The sequence below is a fragment of the Pantherophis guttatus genome, chromosome 2, assembly GCF_059756535.1.
Source record: "Pantherophis guttatus breed Tessera chromosome 2, ASM5975653v1, whole genome shotgun sequence".
NCBI classification, from domain to species: Eukaryota; Metazoa; Chordata; class Lepidosauria; order Squamata; family Colubridae; genus Pantherophis; species Pantherophis guttatus.
In genome coordinates, this window is record NC_142064.1 from 78958064 (window position 1) to 78975255 (window position 17192).

At 41.9% G+C, this 17192-nt stretch overlaps 1 protein-coding gene across 1 annotated transcript in view; it reads right to left on the reverse strand.

Moving 5' to 3' along the window:
* SAXO1 (stabilizer of axonemal microtubules 1) overlaps positions 1–17192 on the reverse strand; it is a 38913-nt gene that overhangs the window by 7989 nt on the left and 13732 nt on the right. The window contains exon 2 of the mRNA XM_034410499.3: positions 2306–2485. Within this exon, the coding sequence (XP_034266390.1) occupies positions 2306–2485 (180 nt within the window). The remainder of the gene's footprint in view (positions 1–2305; positions 2486–17192) is intronic.

Consider the following 17192-nt stretch of genomic DNA (forward strand, 5'->3'; position numbering starts at 1 on the left):
AAAAGTTTTTTATTTTCCAATTACAAAGATAAATGTTCCATCATTCCTTATACAATGTGTCATTTGGGTACAAACATCTCTATGCAACATCATTCACAATTTGCCGCATCATTCACATTAACATTATTTCTCTAAATTTAATATTATAATATATTTTATCAAAGATTGGAGAATAAAAAAGGACTTTGGAAATGAAGAAGGCTAAAGAACACATAGAAAATACATTAAGATAGAGATATAAATAAGATGAACATTGTTAGTATATGTATGATGAGAATAATGATATTTAATGTTAATATGGTATTATCACTAGAAGATATTAAAAAGAAAATGGAGAGCTTTACAATGTTTAAATGTTTAAGATGCCATCCCGTAGATTTTAATGACTCTACTTTAAACAAGACTAAATCTAAACCTCCCAGGATGTGGCTTATTAAATTCACATAAACCCTGCCTAACTCATACTGAAAAAGTTCCTGCTGTTAATTTTTTTTTTTTTTTTTTTTTGCTTATCAGAGATCTGGAGATATGTTTAGCTTTCAGGTTGTTGTATTATTTCTTACAGACACATTTTTTAAAAAATTGTGGCATAAGAGTACAAAATCTTTCCACTTTGAGCAGCAGAATCTACCAATGGATACTTTCTGTATTGTAGGAAGCTTTTAAGCAAATGTACAATAGGGCAAAGGTGCAGAGAGTATTGCTTGAATTGTGATGATACAACTTTTACTGTACTCCATCAATCAACAAATCCTGGCATAATACTTAATAATTTCAAAAAAGCCTTTTTATTTAGTTGTTTGTTTTTTAATCAATTTAAGGATTACAGGGTTTTGTGAGGGACAGATTAACTTTTTTTTTTCCTTCAGGATCTGTTGCAGGGGTGAAATGCTCCCGGTTCAGACCGGATCACCCGATCTGGTAGCGATGGAGGCAGGTGATTCGGAGAACCGGTAGCAAAAATCCCTGCCCCCCCCCCCACATTACCCAGCTAAGCCGCACAATCATCAGAGGCTTTTTTTTAATTTTTAAAAGCATTTTTTCTACAACTTCTTTAGCCAAAAAAATGCTTTTAAAAGTTACAAAAAAGCCTCTGATCATTGCACGGCTCATCTGGGATCATCAGAGGCTTTTAAAAGCATTTTTTCTACAACCACTTCAGCCGAAGAGGTTATAGAAAAAAATGTTTTTAAAGGGGGAAAAAAGCTTCTGCCAATCAGGCAAGTCAGCTGGGATCATCAGAGGCTTTAAAAAAAGAAAAAAGAAAGCCTCTGCCGATCAGGCAAGACAGCTGGGATCATCAGAGGCTTTCAAAGCATTTTTGAGGTTGTAGAAAAAATGGTTTTAAAAGTAAAAAAAAAAAAAAAGTTGGCCACGCCCACTCAGTCATATTACCCCCGACACACACCAAGCCACGCCCACAGAACCGGTAATAACAAATTTTACATTTCACCACTGATCTGTTGGCAATATTTTTTTACTTGTCTACTGACAAGTAGTGAATAAAAGTACTTTCTTATAAAATGCTTTAGCTCAATAAAGATACGCGGTTTAAATATTTGTTTACTGAATTAACACTAAACTACGAAAACAATACAGTATAAAAACATTGCATGAAAAAACACTCGTGCCGCTTTCAGTTGTTTACAGAGTTAGCGCGTCAACCTGTTTCAACGTGCCTCAGTTGTGGGGCATCCAAATTTATTCAGCAGGTAATACAGGAGAATGGCTCAAAAGGCTAGAGGTGTGGCTAAAACAATAGCAGCTAAGTTATAAGAAAGAGGATGGACTTGGCTATTCCTCAGCTCTGGTTTTCCCATTCAGGAAGGGATTCTTTCAGATGGACAACCCCAACTAAATGGATTCAATTTTTCTTTCCTATTGGCAAAGAAGCAGTAGGAAAGCCCAATCAGTTTACAAAGTGAGAGGCAATTACATCTGCATTCATTCTTCATATTTCATGAAGGCATCTGCCCAAATATACAGTTAAAGACCTCATTCAGAAACATTTGGATAATAATGAAGCCTACTGTTGTTATCCACATCTGGGAAAAGAAGGATGCATTGCAACATTATCTCTCCACCCCCAAACCTTCCACCACCACAGATATACACAAACTATGCATTCAAATCCACAATCTTTGGTCTTTAACAGCTCTTCTTTTGGGGCTACTAGGTCTGCAATTCAGATGACCACTAGGTGACAGCCATTACACAGAGAACTTTGCTCCCACCTGGTGGTCATTTGGATAGTTGCAGGATAGATCCGGTAGCCCTCCCTTTGCTTCCACTTCCGTGGTCTTACTTGGTTGTTGAAAGGGCTTCCATTGGCACTGGCTGCTTCTGATACTCCGTGGAGGGCTTGCATGATTCCCTAGGTAGGATGTTGGCATAAAGGGGGTATTTTTCCATATACTCAGAAAGGAGACATGGCTTCTCTTTCGTGTCAAAGAGCCTGGTTGGTAGATGAGGACAATGATGGCGTCTGTTGAAGAAAGAAAAGAATTATTGGGGTTCACCAAGATGCACAATAGTAGGAAACCCTCAGTTTTGTCATGATTACTGTAGCACTTCGATCTTGCTTTACAAATGTATAGATATTAAAGTGGGCAGTCAATACAGTACTTGCCTTTTTTTATCTGGTTGTTTTTCCCAAGGAGTCCCTGCGGATTTTACTCCACTGGTCGTTGCTGACTATAGGGAGTGGTGTTCATTTCTGTTTCAAGGCCATTGAGGCCATGGCTGTCAGAAGACATTTCTGTGGTCATGTGGCCAGCATGACATCGCGGAATGCTGTTACCTTCCCACCAAAGTGGTACCTGTTTATCTACTTGCATTTGCATGCTTTCGAACTGTTAGCTGAGAAGGAGCTGGGGCGAGGATGGGAGCTCATCCCATCATGTGGCGCTCGGGTCTTGAACCTGGGCTGTCGGCTTTCCAGCTGACAAGCCCAGCGTCTTAACCATGGACCCACCGCATCACTCCTGTTTTTCCCAAACTTTATATTAAATTGACTGATTTTAGAAACAACTGAGAAACTTTAACAAGAAGGACATCTTTAAAAATAGAAGAGGATACTCTGTCTACACCATCTTAGAGAAAAGGTGGGATATGAATGCAAAAAAATAAAAATTTCATTTAATAAATGTAGTCCTTAAAACGTTCTGTAATACATTATCTTAACCAAGAAAATATGTTAACTTTTAATTTATTAAAAAGTCTATAACATCATTTCATGATTCTGTTTTGTACTTCAATTATTCAGATTCCCTTACCAAAATGTGTTTCATCATTCTCAATGAAGCAAGCCTCCTAAATCCTTCACTCCTTCTAGTGTATCAGAAAATCCTTGCTGGCCAATTATTTCCTTACCCATTTTCCACTTTTCATGCATGCATGTATGTGTGTGCGATGATATTTAGTATTTAGGTGCAGTAAGGATTTGTACAGGTATTCCTCAATTTATGACCACAACTGATCCCAAAATTTATGTTGCTAAGCAAGACATTTGTTAAGTAAATTTTGTCCTATTTTATTACCTTTCTAGCCACATTTGTTAAGTGAATCCACTGCAGTTGTTAAATTAGTAATACAGCTGTTAAGTGAATCTGGCTTCCTCGTTGACTTTGCTCGCCAGAAGGTCACAAAAGGTGATCACATGACCTTGGGACACTGCAACCGTCATAAATATGAACCAGCTGCCAAGCCTCTGAATTTTGATCCTGTGACCATGGGGATGTTGTAACGCTTATGCATATGAAAAATGCTCATGTCACTTTTTTCAGTGCCGTTGCAACTTTGAGCGGTCACTAAATGGAACTGTTGTAAGTCGAGGACTAGCTGCAATGTTTAATCATTCTTTTTATAACACTTATATCCAACAGCAGTACAAAAATTCCTTTGTACAGTGCAATTTGCTGGCTGCTTCATAGCCACAACATCATCCAGAGCTTTTCTTTAAACAAGAGTCATTGAAAGTGGTTAAGAAATAATAATATAGTTGACTTCACTTTATTGATTAGCACTTGGGCCATATCAAAGTGCAGAGTTCCCGACACAAATTATGACTAAAACCTGATAAAAACAATTTGAAATGGGATTGGATAAAATAATAATATAGAAATGTCAACAACTGGATTGTTTGCCATCTTTAGAATTCCATTTCTCTCCCACTTTCTTAAGGTGATAACTTTCATTCTATGCATGAATTGGTCAGGAGCCTTTTCTCTGGAGAAATTGTCCAAATGATTAAAATGTGAATTTCTTTTTCATCTTGATCAATATAGCAATACTTTGCACAACTTGTTTTCACTATCTTCTTGATTCTCCTTCTTGGGTCCTTGTTGTTCTCCTTATTAGATATTTTTCAGATCAAGGTTTCTTTGGTCTTCTGAGCTACCTTCAGGGGTGGGCTCCTGGGGGTTTGGCAGGGTTCGGGCAATCCTCTAGTCAAGGATTCCCGGGATTCGGCAAACCCCCAAATGCCACCCCTAGTTGGCCATGCTCCCCCACCCCTCCCCTCCCAGGAGTCTCCACGTAGCCCATTCATCATTCCAGGTAAGTGCAGGGGCCGCACGGAAGGTCTGAGAGGGCAAAAAATGGATCTACCGGAGGTTCCAGAAGTCCAGAAATAGGCCTGTTTCTGGCCTCCAGAGGGCTTCCGGAGCCCGGGAAAGCAGTTTTTGCCCTCCCAGAGGCTTGAGGAAGGCCTCTGGAGCCTGAGGAAGGTGAAAAATGCCACCACCCCCACCCCCACTGTGGTGCAGGCGGCCGACTAGGCCACACCCATCATGGTCACACCCACCCAGCAACGGGGCAGCAAACCCGTTGCTAAAGGATCTGAGGCCCACCCCTGGCTACTTTGATTTCATCTCTGACTCGCCCAATGAATTAGAGGATTCTTTCCTGACTTCTATTTTGATGGCTATTCATAACCTCAAATATCCTGGAGAGATTTGAAATTAACCCATATTCAACTGTGAACTAGGGAAGCACTGCTGTTATAAATGTGGGATGCTTTTATAAAAACCGCAAATGAAATTAAACTCAGGGAATTTCAGCAAATGAACCCAGAAACAAATCTGTGCTTTCTGGAGCAAAATTCAGTTTATGCTTGCTTTGACTCACCAACATGTTCAGAAATAAGGTTCACTTTGAAATTTTAAAATATGGAATCTCTCCAGATGACATGAATGGAAATAAATTCCTAGATAAATTAAAATTTCTGTTCAGGCCTCCTTGGTGCAATTTTGATTCAAATTATAACACAGAGACAACCTGCAAATGCCAAATGTTTAGTCCTGATTGATGAAAATTTCTCCTTTCTACTTCATCTTGAAGTAAAAGAGAGAGAACATCTATACAATTTGGGAAAACATTGGGCTACTGTTCCATAATCCCTAATGACTTGCCATCTGGAATAAGGCAAAGTAGAGGTAGTGTCAGGTGACATCTGGAGAGGTACAGATTTCCTACCTAGTAGGAAATTATACTGGATTTAATTCTTCATCAGGGAGAAACTGTTTAATTGGCATTCACTATATATGGTTAGAAGTCAATTTGTAAAACATTAGGTGTTTGCAGCCAAACCACAATGAGAAGGCAGGAAAAAAAAGTGAAATGGGAGAAGGGTGAACATAATGTGATCACAACAGCTGTGCATATCCACAATCCATTCAGTGTGGTTGTAGAAACATCTCTTTGATGTAACTTGTTGCTTCAAGGGAAGGTAACTAGGTTTAGGGGCAGTTCTCTGATTAACCACATTGGGAATCAGGGAATACAGATAATTTTCGACCTACAACCACAACGGAGCCCAAAATTTCTGTTATTAAGTGAAACATTTGTTAAGTGAGTTTTGTCCCATTTTAAGAGCTTTCTTGCCACAGTTGATAGCAATAGCAATAGCACTTAGGTTTATATACCACTTCACAGTGCTTTACAGCCCTTTCTAAATGGTTTAGAGTCAGCATATTGCCCCCAACAATCTGGGTCCTCATTTAACCAACCTCGGAAGAATGGAAGGCTGAGTCAACCTTGAACTTGGTGAGACTCAAAGTGCCAAATTGCAAGCACCTGGCAGCAGGGGTGGGTTCTAATTTTGTATTACTACCGGTTCTGTGGGCGTGGCTTATTTTGTGGGTGTGGTTTGATGATCACGTGACAATTCTTTAGGATTTAGCAGAGGTACTGGTCTACCAGGCTTTTAACTGCTTGCAGAGCTGTACCGGTCTACCCATTTGTTTTTGGAGGTGCCGGTCTACCACCACACTGCCTTTTAACACTGATCAGCTGTAGGGCGGTCCTTTGAAGCCCCGTGGCAAGAGTTTAAATAGTTTTTTTCCTTCTAGCTGATCAGCTGGGACTTGGGAGGCAGCAATAGATTGGGGGTGGGGGCCAAATAAAAGGTAAGAATAACATGGGGGGGGCAGGGGGGCGGGGGGGGCAGGAGGGCCCAGCTCCCGAACAAAGAGAACCGGTTCGGTGACATCATATTGTCACCGCTACCAGCTTGGCCGAACCGGGCTGAACCGGGAGGAACCCACCACTGGCTGGCAGTCAGCAGATATAGCCTGCAGTACTGCACTCTAACCACTGCGCCACCACGGCTCTTAAGAACCAGATTACTGATAAATTAGTAATCCGGTTCTTAAATGAATTTGGCTTCCCATTGAGTTTGCTTGTGAGAAGTTTGGAAAAAGTGATCACATGACCTCGGGTCACGACAGCCGTCATAAATATGAACCAGTTGCCAAGCACCTGAATTTTGATCACATGATCATGGGGATGTTGCAAAGATTGTAACTGTGAAAAATGATCATGTCCCATTTTTCAGTGCCATTGTAACTTTGAACAGTCAACTAAATGAATTGTTGTAAGTCAAGGACAACCTGTACACAGCTGTGTTGAAGATTGAACATTTTTTTGCAGTATCCTAGCCTACAATTTTAACACAATGATATCTGAAATCCTTAGAAAACAGAACTCTTTTGGAGTTTCATGAATGTTTCCATTTTTTTTTCCCTGTGGCCGCTATTCTCATCCTGCTTTTGATTTTTTTTTGATTTTTTGATTTTTTTGTAAGATTTAACCCACAGCTACCTAACAGGAAATTTTTTCTAGCATGGAAAAGCCTAGAAACAAACAAACAAGGAGACATCAGGCTGCTATTACATTCACAGAACGCAGAAGCAGAAACATTGTAAGGTGACAATCTGATTCTACACTCAGGGAAAAAGAACTAATACTCCAAGCTTTAATTAGGTGATTGATCGGTCAAAATAGGGAGCAGCTTTTCGGGTGGAATAAAGAGTCCAATTCCACACGCATCTATTTGGAAGAATTGTTGGGTCCACCGAGATTTTCTACATAGAAAATCTACATAGACATGTGTTGTATAATGACTGTAATTATTCTGGCCTAACTTGCCAGCTGAATATACAATTAGCATAGCGAGAGCAAGGAGTCACACGTTTCGTATTTATCATGGCTTATGCTGTCAGGGCTGCCTAACGCATGACATCATCTCTATGAAAATGCATTTCCAAGTTCAAGCAAATGATTAAGAGATTGGTGTGCAATTCCTCAAGTACTCAATGTGAATCCCTGAAGTGGGATCAGAACTGCAGGCAGTCCTCGACTTACGACCACTATTGAGCCCCAAAATTTCTGTTGCTAAGCGAGACAGTTGTCAAATTTGTTGGGCCCCTTTAAGTGTGTTTACGACCCTTCTTGCCATATTTGTTAAGTGGATCACTGTTGTTGTTAAGTTAGTAACCCGGTTGTTAAGTGAATCTGGCTTCCCCATTGACTTTGATTTTTCAGAAGGTCACAAAAGATGATCACATGACCCCGGGACACCGCAAGCGTCATAAATATGAGTCGGTTGCCAAGTATCTGAATTTTGATCACGGTCGTAAGTGTGAAAAACGGTCATAGGTCCCTTTTTTCAATGAAGTTGTAATCTTGAATGGTCCACTAAACGAACTTCTCCAAACTACTCAAAATTTCCACTACTGGTTCTCCAGAACTGGTCAGAACCTGCTGAAACCCACCTGATACTACTGTATGTTCATACTTTATTTTGTCAGTAAAGTAAGAACATACAGTACAGGTAGTCCTCGATTTACAATAGTTCATTTAGTGACCGTCCAAAGTTACAACGGCACTGAAAAAAGTGACTTATGACCGGTTTTCACAGTTACAACCTTTGCAGCAACCCCACGATCATGGGATCAAAATTCAGACGGTTGGCAACGGGTTCATATTTATGACCGTTTGTTCTGCCCCAGGGTCATGTGATCACCTTTTGAGACCTTCCGATAAGCAAAGTAAATGGGGAAGCCAGGTTCACTTAACAACCGGGTTACTGACTTATCAATTGCAGTGATTCGCTTAACAACTGAGGCAAGACAGGTCGTAAAATGGGCAAAACTCACTTAACAGTAGAAATGTGGGGCTCACTTGTGGTCGTAAGTCGAGGACTACCTGTGGTCAGCCTTCTGTTCTTCTAGATTTTTTTACCCAGGCCTCTAAATGTCCTGTGTTTGATCACCGTGTCCAATTCTTTCCACATAAGCTCCTAATACAGATCAGACAAGTTGGTAGCCATGGCTTCTCCCCTTGACATTGTTAGGAAGCTGGATGGGAAGGTTACAAATTTGGATCCCATAACCTTGGGGCAGAACAGCTGTCGTAAATAAAGCTGCCAAGCGCCCGAATGTTGATCACATGACCATGAGGGATGCTGCAATGGTCATAAAGTGTGAAAACTGGTCGTAAGTCACTTTTTTTCCCAGTGCTGTTTTAACTTTGGTCACTAAACAAATGGTTGTAAATCAAGGACTACCTGTTCCACTATTCCTAGTTTGATGTGCTCCACAGCTTTGCACTGTCACCTTATTTTAAAAAGTTTAAAAATGACAATATCTTATCTTACCTTACCTTACCCTATCCTATCCTATCCTATCTTATCCTATCCTATCCTATGTTATCTTATCTTACTAGAAATCAGGGTAGTATAGTTGGGTGACTATGTAGCCGTGATGGCGAACCTATGGCAGGCGTGCCACAGGTGGCACGCAGAGCCCTCTCTGCAGGCACGTGAGCCATCGCCCCAGCTCAGCTCCACTGCACATGCGCACATGCCTCCTGCCGGCCAGTTGGTTTTTGGGTCTCTACCATGCATGCGCAAGGGGCAGGGACATGTGGGAGGTGCACATGCATGCGTGGGGAGGTGAAACGCACATGTAGGGGTCATGCGTGCATGCGAGGGGGGTCATGGGGGGACATGCATGCATGCATGGGGGTCGCATACATGCATGGGGGCACACACAGAGGGTCGCATGCACATGCGTGGGGGGTGGGGGAGCGCGGAGGGTTTGCATGCATGCACGGGGGCAGGGCACATGCGGGGAGGTTGCATGTGCATGCATGAGGAGTGCGGGGGTACATGCAAGCATTGCATTATGGGTGCGTGAGCGCGCATTCGGCACGCAACAACAAAAAGGTTAGCCATCACTGCTATATAGCCTATTCAGAACCGGGCCACAGAAGCAGCGGGCTCCCCTTACACACTCAGCGGGTGGGCGAGCGCACATGCACAGCTCCCTTTATGTGAGTGGCAGGTGTGTGGGCCACTGGCACCCATGGCAGCTGCTTGCGCAAATGGGGCTGTGTGCGCATGCACGCTCGCCCGCCACTCGTGCGGAACCATCCCCTCTCCCCCACCCCCACCAATCAGGAAAGCCAGAAAGGTTGGAGACCACTGCCGTAGATAATCCTTGTTACTAAAGGATGTTGAAGAATTAGAAGGGTTGCTACGCTTTCTTCTTTGCCACAAATTGGGATCCCTCTGCAAGCTCAAAGTCTTTTTTTGGGGAGCCCAAGGTGGTGCTGAGTTTCTGGGTAAATAAAACGGTTTGCGCCAAACAGAATTTAGCTCTTCGCTAACTCTCTGAGCTGTAGAAAGTTTCTTTAAGATGCTTCGTTCCAGACATGGGCTGCGATGAGTGCTCCCTGCTTGTTTTTATGAAGCTTTTGATTAAACAGCCCTGCTGTAATCCAAAGTGAGCTGCAGGAATTCCTACCCACTTTGCCAAATCCCCCGTCCAGCATTACTAGCCAAGGTAGCCCAAATGAGGTAGATAGTAACGCTGCCAATTTGCCTATGAAACAGATCAAGGAGTTGTTGATGAGAACTCCGGGAAAGAAATAAGAACAATCCCACAGAAATAAACAACATTCCTGAGGACCGTTTGTGTGGATCCAGTCAATTGCTATGATATATTGTGTTAGTCTAAAACATTATATAGGGTTTTTTCCCAGTTTGGGCTGAGCATCTTGTAAGCACCTGGACATTGGTTCTCATGGTTTAAGACTCTGTATAATATACAAATCCAACTTATCCAACAGACCATTGTTTAACCAAACCATGACTTAGTGAAATATGTAAACCCAGCCAGAAACTGAATATGTGAAGCCAACCATTGACATAATCAAGAAATGCTTTCTCCAGACAACAAAGACTATCCGCTGTAACAGAAGCCAGAAGTATCTCCAAACATTTGGAGGTGAGCTATGGGACCTTCTAGGCTGTAGAACCATATTATCAAAACCAATCTGACAATTCTCCCCCTCCATAGGTTTGTTTTCCTAATTTCCAGAGACTTCCTAGAATCTGACAGAGGACAAAGAACATAGAACAGATGGAAATTTCCCATGTCCCGTGATCTCTCATCATTATCCTACTCAACGAATCAGCAGGAAACATTAAGAAGTATATGGGACGAGGCTCAGCTGAGAGGACAAAGCTTGTAATGAGGTTGGTGGCTTGGAAGAGAAGATTTAGAGGGCACATGAGCTGCAAAGTCCATACAATAGTGTTGTGGCCTGTTGGCCGCCGGCCTCTCCAATAGCCAAATCAGAGGAGGAGGAGACATGGGAGTCAGTGTCAACATCAAGGCAACCTGAGAGCTCCAAGGGGGAAGACGGAATGGAGCTGGCAGAGAGAGAGACAGACAGAGGCGGAGCCTGGGCCGTCTGTCAGCCCTCAGATGGAGAGTCAACAGCCCCCAGGTTTGGAAGTGGCTGATGAGGAAGAGGAGGAACAGCTGGGTCCAGTGCCTGACACGCAGATGTGCAGAAGGCAGAGAAGAGGAGAGCAGTGGAAATCCATGGGCCGATCCTTGGGAAGGAAGAGCCACCGCTGCTAACGAAACCCCACCCTAGCTCTGGGGATAAAAAGACAGGGGGCGGAGATGAATAGATGTGGCAGACAACTATCCATCTTCCAGCTGGACGGACTTGTTAGCTTGCATTGAGAAAGAAACTTTTTGCCGGGGCTGCCAGCACTCCTAATAAAAGAATCTTCAAGTTAACTTCAGAGGGTTTGTCGTGTTTGGAGATCTGGGTCACAACAAATAACAAGCTCAGAGTCAACCCCTCCAAGACCGAGTGGCTGTGGCTTCCGGCGTCCCAGTATAGTCAGCTGGTACCATCACTGACAATAGGGGATGAGATCTTGCTCCCCACAGAGGGGGCCCGCAACTTGGGTGTCCTCCTGGATTCACGGTTATCTTTAGATCATTTGACGGCCGTGGCCAGGGGTGCCTTTTATCAGGTTCGCCTGATCCGCCAGTTGCGTCCCTTTCTGGATTGGGATGCCTTGCGCACGGTCACTCATGCCCTAGTTACCTCCCGTATGGACTACTGTAATGCTCTCTACATGGGGCTCCCCTTGAAAAGCACCCGGAGGCTCCAACTGGTCCAGAACGTAGCCACGCGGGTGATTATGGGCGCAGCTCGTTACGCCCATGTAACACCTCTCCTTCGCGAGCTGCACTGGCTCCCGGTGGTCTTCCGGGTGCGATTCAAGGTGTTAGTTATCACCTTTAAAGCGCTCCATGGCTTAGGACCTGGGTACCTACGAGACCGTCTTTTGCCACCAATAGCCTCCCACCGACCAGTTCGTTCTCACAGGGAGGGACTACTCAGGGTACCGTCAGTCAAATTATGTCGACTGGCGACTCCCAGGGGGAGGGCCTTCTCTGTGGGGGCTCCAACCCTTTGGAATGAACTGCCCCCGGAGATACGGAATATCCCTGATCTCCGTGCTTTCCGCCGTGCCCTCAAGACCCTGATGTTCCAACAGGCAGGGCTAAACATACAAACATGTGAATGATTTTTTAAATGTTATCTAATTCTGGGTTTTATTTAATTGACCAAACTAAGTAATAATTTTAATTAGCAATTTTATGATGTTTGTGTGTCTATATTTTTCTTGACTGTACACCGCCTTGAGTCCTACGGGAGAAAGGCGGTATAGAAATATAATAAATAAATAAATAAATAAATAAAAATAGCCTACATTTTAGTCTTCATGGGCTTCAGAATTCTTACAGGCAAATTCCTTACTTCTGGCCAAGGTTTTTGACTCATTTATTTAGATTCATTTAATTTCAAAAGTCAGCCAACTGACCAGCCTCAGGTGCACAGTGCACTAGAAATAGACAAGCTTCCTTCAAGCTGAATTTGATGCTTGGAGATTTCATGAAGGTTTGAGGAACCAGTGTGGAAGTGATTTCTTACTGTCTTCTTCCAGCATGGATGGGTGGCTAGATCATAGAGATATAAATAGGAAAGAGAGAGAGAGGGAGGGTGGGAGAGAGAGAGAGAGAGAGATCTTACCAGCAACCTATAGTTCTGTTATTTCCTGGAGGCCTCCCTCCAAGTGCTAACTAGGTTCAACCCTGCTTAGTTTTCCAAAGCAGACATCGGCCAGGTGGTTTCACCTGGAGAGAGAGAGAGAGAGAGAGAGAGAGAGAGAGAGAGAGAGAGAGAGAGATCTCCTCAGGAAATAAAAATGGTGGTTGGCTATAATCCAGCACTTTGGAAGTGAGCCCAGAAAAAGACAATCGTGGGGTGATAGAAAGTTTCCTGGAAGGTTAGAGGGAAAACATGCTTAGCTGGCCTCCTGATAAATAGAACTTTGTTCACACACATCATTAGTGGTTATTTGAAGAGAGTGTCCATAGCATGCTACCAACATTTGGAGACCCATAGCTCAAGGTGCAAACATCTCAGCCATCTTCCCCCCTGTCTCACATCTGCACCTCACAGATGGAGAAGGAGGGAGGGAGTAGATGAAGGATGGGTTAGCTTAGAGATACAGACAGTTAAGGAAGAAAATCACCCATGTGCAATGCATTTAGATACGGCACCATAGACTATTCGATGTGGATCACATTATGAAAATGAAAGGGGAGGGGGAATAACACTGTAGATAGAGCCATATGGGAAACAAGAACACTTTGCTCTTAGATGTTGAATGTTTTAGACATAAAACTTAGAAGTACAGTAAAAAGCAAGTGCTCTATTGGGAAAGCAGAAATGTGAAGGTTCTCAGCTTATGACCGTGCATGAGAATTCAGTCCAAAACCTTTTCCAAAATGTCATGCTCGGGGCCTTGCACTCTGACAGTTAAACCTCTTCCTGCCCTCCCATAATTAAGGGTTCACTAGGAAAACTGGCCCTCTTTCAGACTAATACAATCCATGCACACATCTGCATGTCTCAGTATGTCAGAGGTGATGCTGGGCTGTTATTAGGGACTTGAAAAACATAAAACACTGACTCTTAGACCAAGGATTATAACCAGACTGTTTGCCTGGTCTTATTACATATCGCTGGAAGATGTCTGTTACTTATTGAATCTTACATTGATTCCATTTAACAGCCTATTCCACTACCATGTTTAAAATATTGTGCAGGGGGCAGTTTGTAATAAGATTACAGATGGTCCTCGATTTACAGCCACTCATTTAGTGAATGAATTCCACTTTCTAGTGGAAACACCTTTCCTGGTGTTTTATTTTTATTTTTTAAATTTTTTAAAAGTTTTTTAAAACAAACACAAAACAGACAACACATATATACATATCATTTTTCTGTTGCTAACAGCTCATTTAAGGTGATCCTTTCTTATTATTTACATATATTCTAACTTTATCTTAATCTACTTAAATAATCTAATTTCCTTTATATCGACTTCTCTTTACTTTGATCTTCAGCACATTCAAGCGATATTATCACGAAAATAAACAATAAAGTATTATTTCACTTCCCCCTTTTTTTCCTTTATTCCTTTTTTTCGTTTTTCCTTTTCTCCCACCAATCATACCATCTGTACCATACTCTATAGTAGTCTGTGTCCTCACTTTCCTTAAGTTCCTTTGTAAGCTTGTCCATCTCTGCGCATTTGAGGATTTTTTAAATTAAATCCTCTTCTGTTGGTGGGCATTCCTTCTTCCAGGTTTGTGCATATATTATGCGAGCTGCTGTTAATATATGTAATGTTAAATATTGTATTTCTTTTGTATAATTTTCTGTTGGAATCCCTAGTAGAAATTGCTCTGGCTCTCCCTTTACTGGTTTCTGTCTTTCCTGGTGTTTAATCAGCAGGTCACAGTGGCTCTAGTTGCAAAGGGAAGGGCAGTCTCTGGAAATGTCTTGCTTTGGAATTCCTCACCTTTGGAATTCTGTCTTCTGGTGATGCACCAGATTTACTTGGCTAATATAAAGAAGGCTTGGGACGATTTGATACAGATAGAAAGGGTGCTTCAAATCATCTGGCTCCTCACTAACCCCTAGAGGTACTTTCGTAGAGACTTTCTGATCTGCCCCCATAGGATCAGGATTCCACAATCCTAAGGGAAGGATTAAGCTGGAAATGTACAGGGCCAACCCTCAAGAGATGAAAATAAGAGGCAATCAAAATTTGGCAACCAAGCAGGTCTAAATAAAAATAAATAAAATGTTTAATTATTATGTGTGTGCAACAGAGAAGAGTAAGGATTGTGATGAACAGTACAGGTAGTCCTCCACTTACAACAGTTCATTTAGTGACCAAAGTTAAGACAGCACTAAAAAACATGAATGACCTTTTTTTCACACTTATGACCAATTGCGGCATCCCCATGGTCACTGATCAAAATTCAGACACTTTGCAAATGACTCATATTTATGACATCCTGGAGTCAGGTGATCCCCTTTTGTGACCTTCTGACAAGCCAAATCAATGGGGAAGCCAGATTCACCTTAACAACTGTGTTACTAACTTTACTGCAGTGATTCACTTAACAACTGTAGCAAACAAAGATTGTAAAATGGGACAAAAATTCAGTTAACTGTCTCATTTAACAACAGAAATTCGGGGCTCGTTTGCGGACTTTCACACTAATACAATCTATGCATGTGTGACACCTGTAATAAATTGCCAAAGTATAAGAAATCTCTATAAAAACATACATGCAAATAAAGTTTTACAGGTATTTAATCCCACCATAGAAATTCTCGGATTTAGAACAGTTATAATGCCAACATATTAACTGGTGATGATGGTAACTACTTTTATTTAAGTATGTAAGGTTTCTTTTTATGGACAAATATGGAGAGGAAATTGCAGGCTCACACTTTATAGTCACATATTAATTTACACGTCAGTTGCCATGCTTGTATTTTATTTGCAGTGAGACAGCATGAAGATGGATCTAGTCTGCGGATTTACATGTGAAAATTGCCTGAGGTTTGCATGTGTGCACAGCTTTGAAGGAAGGAAGTAGTCCTTGCATCATCAGGCATAGAAATGGTAGTTTTGAAATTATCATGGTTATATAGCCAGAAGAGGAAAAGTAAGAACACTTCTCTAGAACAGAGGTCTTCAAACTTGGCAGCTTTAAGACTTGTGGACTTCAACTCCCAGAATTCAGCTATGCTGGCTGGAGAATTCTGGGAGTTGAAGTCCACAAGACTTAAAGCTGCCAAGGTTGGGAACTCCTGCTCTAGAAGAAATGATTTTATCTGGAAGATTTATATCAAGGGTGTCCAATTTTGGTAACTTCAAGACCTGTAAATTTCAACTTCCAGAATTCTGGGAATTGAAGTCCACAAGTCTTAAAGTTGCCAACGTTGGACACCCCATATTTATATCCTGCTTTCCATTTAAGAACTCAAGGTGACATAAGTGGGATTTCTTTCTCCCATTTGCCCTCACCAACCATCACCCTGTGATGTAGGTTCAGCTGAGAAAGTATGACTGGCTCAATAGGTTTTGATGGCTTATGGTGGACTGAAATCTGATGTCAGATTTCAGCACCTCAACCACACCACCACACTGGCTGACCAATGGGGGAACTCTGATGGGAAAATCTGCTACCTCCAAAATATGGCGACGAAGGTCAAGATGGCATCATGGTGGCACCATTAAAGATTTGGTCATATTTGTCTGGGTGTACACCCTTGGTTCCTCCAGAGAAAAACCCAAGGAGAATTTGACATCTCAGAGAAAAAAATAAATCAGGAATTTGTCAACCGGTGAATCCTCAAAGAGGGTTAGGCTAATTAACGTTGCGGGCCTCAACACACCCTACATTACAAATATTTGTGGTTCCCATTCTTCTTCCTCAAAGGCAAAATAAATAAATAAATAAAAATACTAGAGAACACAGTATCAACAGTAGAGACCTTCAAATTTCTAGGTTTTACCATATCGCAAGAAATGTACAGGTAACATCAAAAATGTCATCAAAAAAGCACAATAAAGAATGTTCTTTCTGCACTAATTCAGAAAGCTCAAACTGCCCAAGGAGCTGCTGATACAGTTCTACAGAGGAATTATTGAGTCTGTCATCTGCACCTCCATAACTGTCTGCTTTGCTTCTGCAACCCAACAAGACAGACATAGACTTCAAAGGATAATTAGAACTGCAGAAAAAACAATTGCTACCAAACCTGCCTTCCATTGAGGACCTGTATACTGCACGAGTCAAAAAGAGGGCTGTGAAAATATTTACAAACCCCTCACATCCTGGACATAAACTGTTTCAACTCCTACCCTCAAAATGACGCTATAGAGCACTGCACACCAGAACAACTAGACACAAAAACAGTTTTTTCCCGAACGCCATCACTCTGCTAAACAAATAATTCCCTCAACACTGTCAAACTATTTACTAAGTCTGCACTACTATTAATCTTTTCATCGTTCCCACCACCCATCTTCTCCCACTTATGACTGCATGACTGTAATTTTGTTGTTTGTATCCTTACGATTTATATTGATACTGTTTCCTGATTGCTTATTTGTACCCTCTGGCTATCGTTAAGTGTTGTACCTTATGCTTCTTGATGAACAT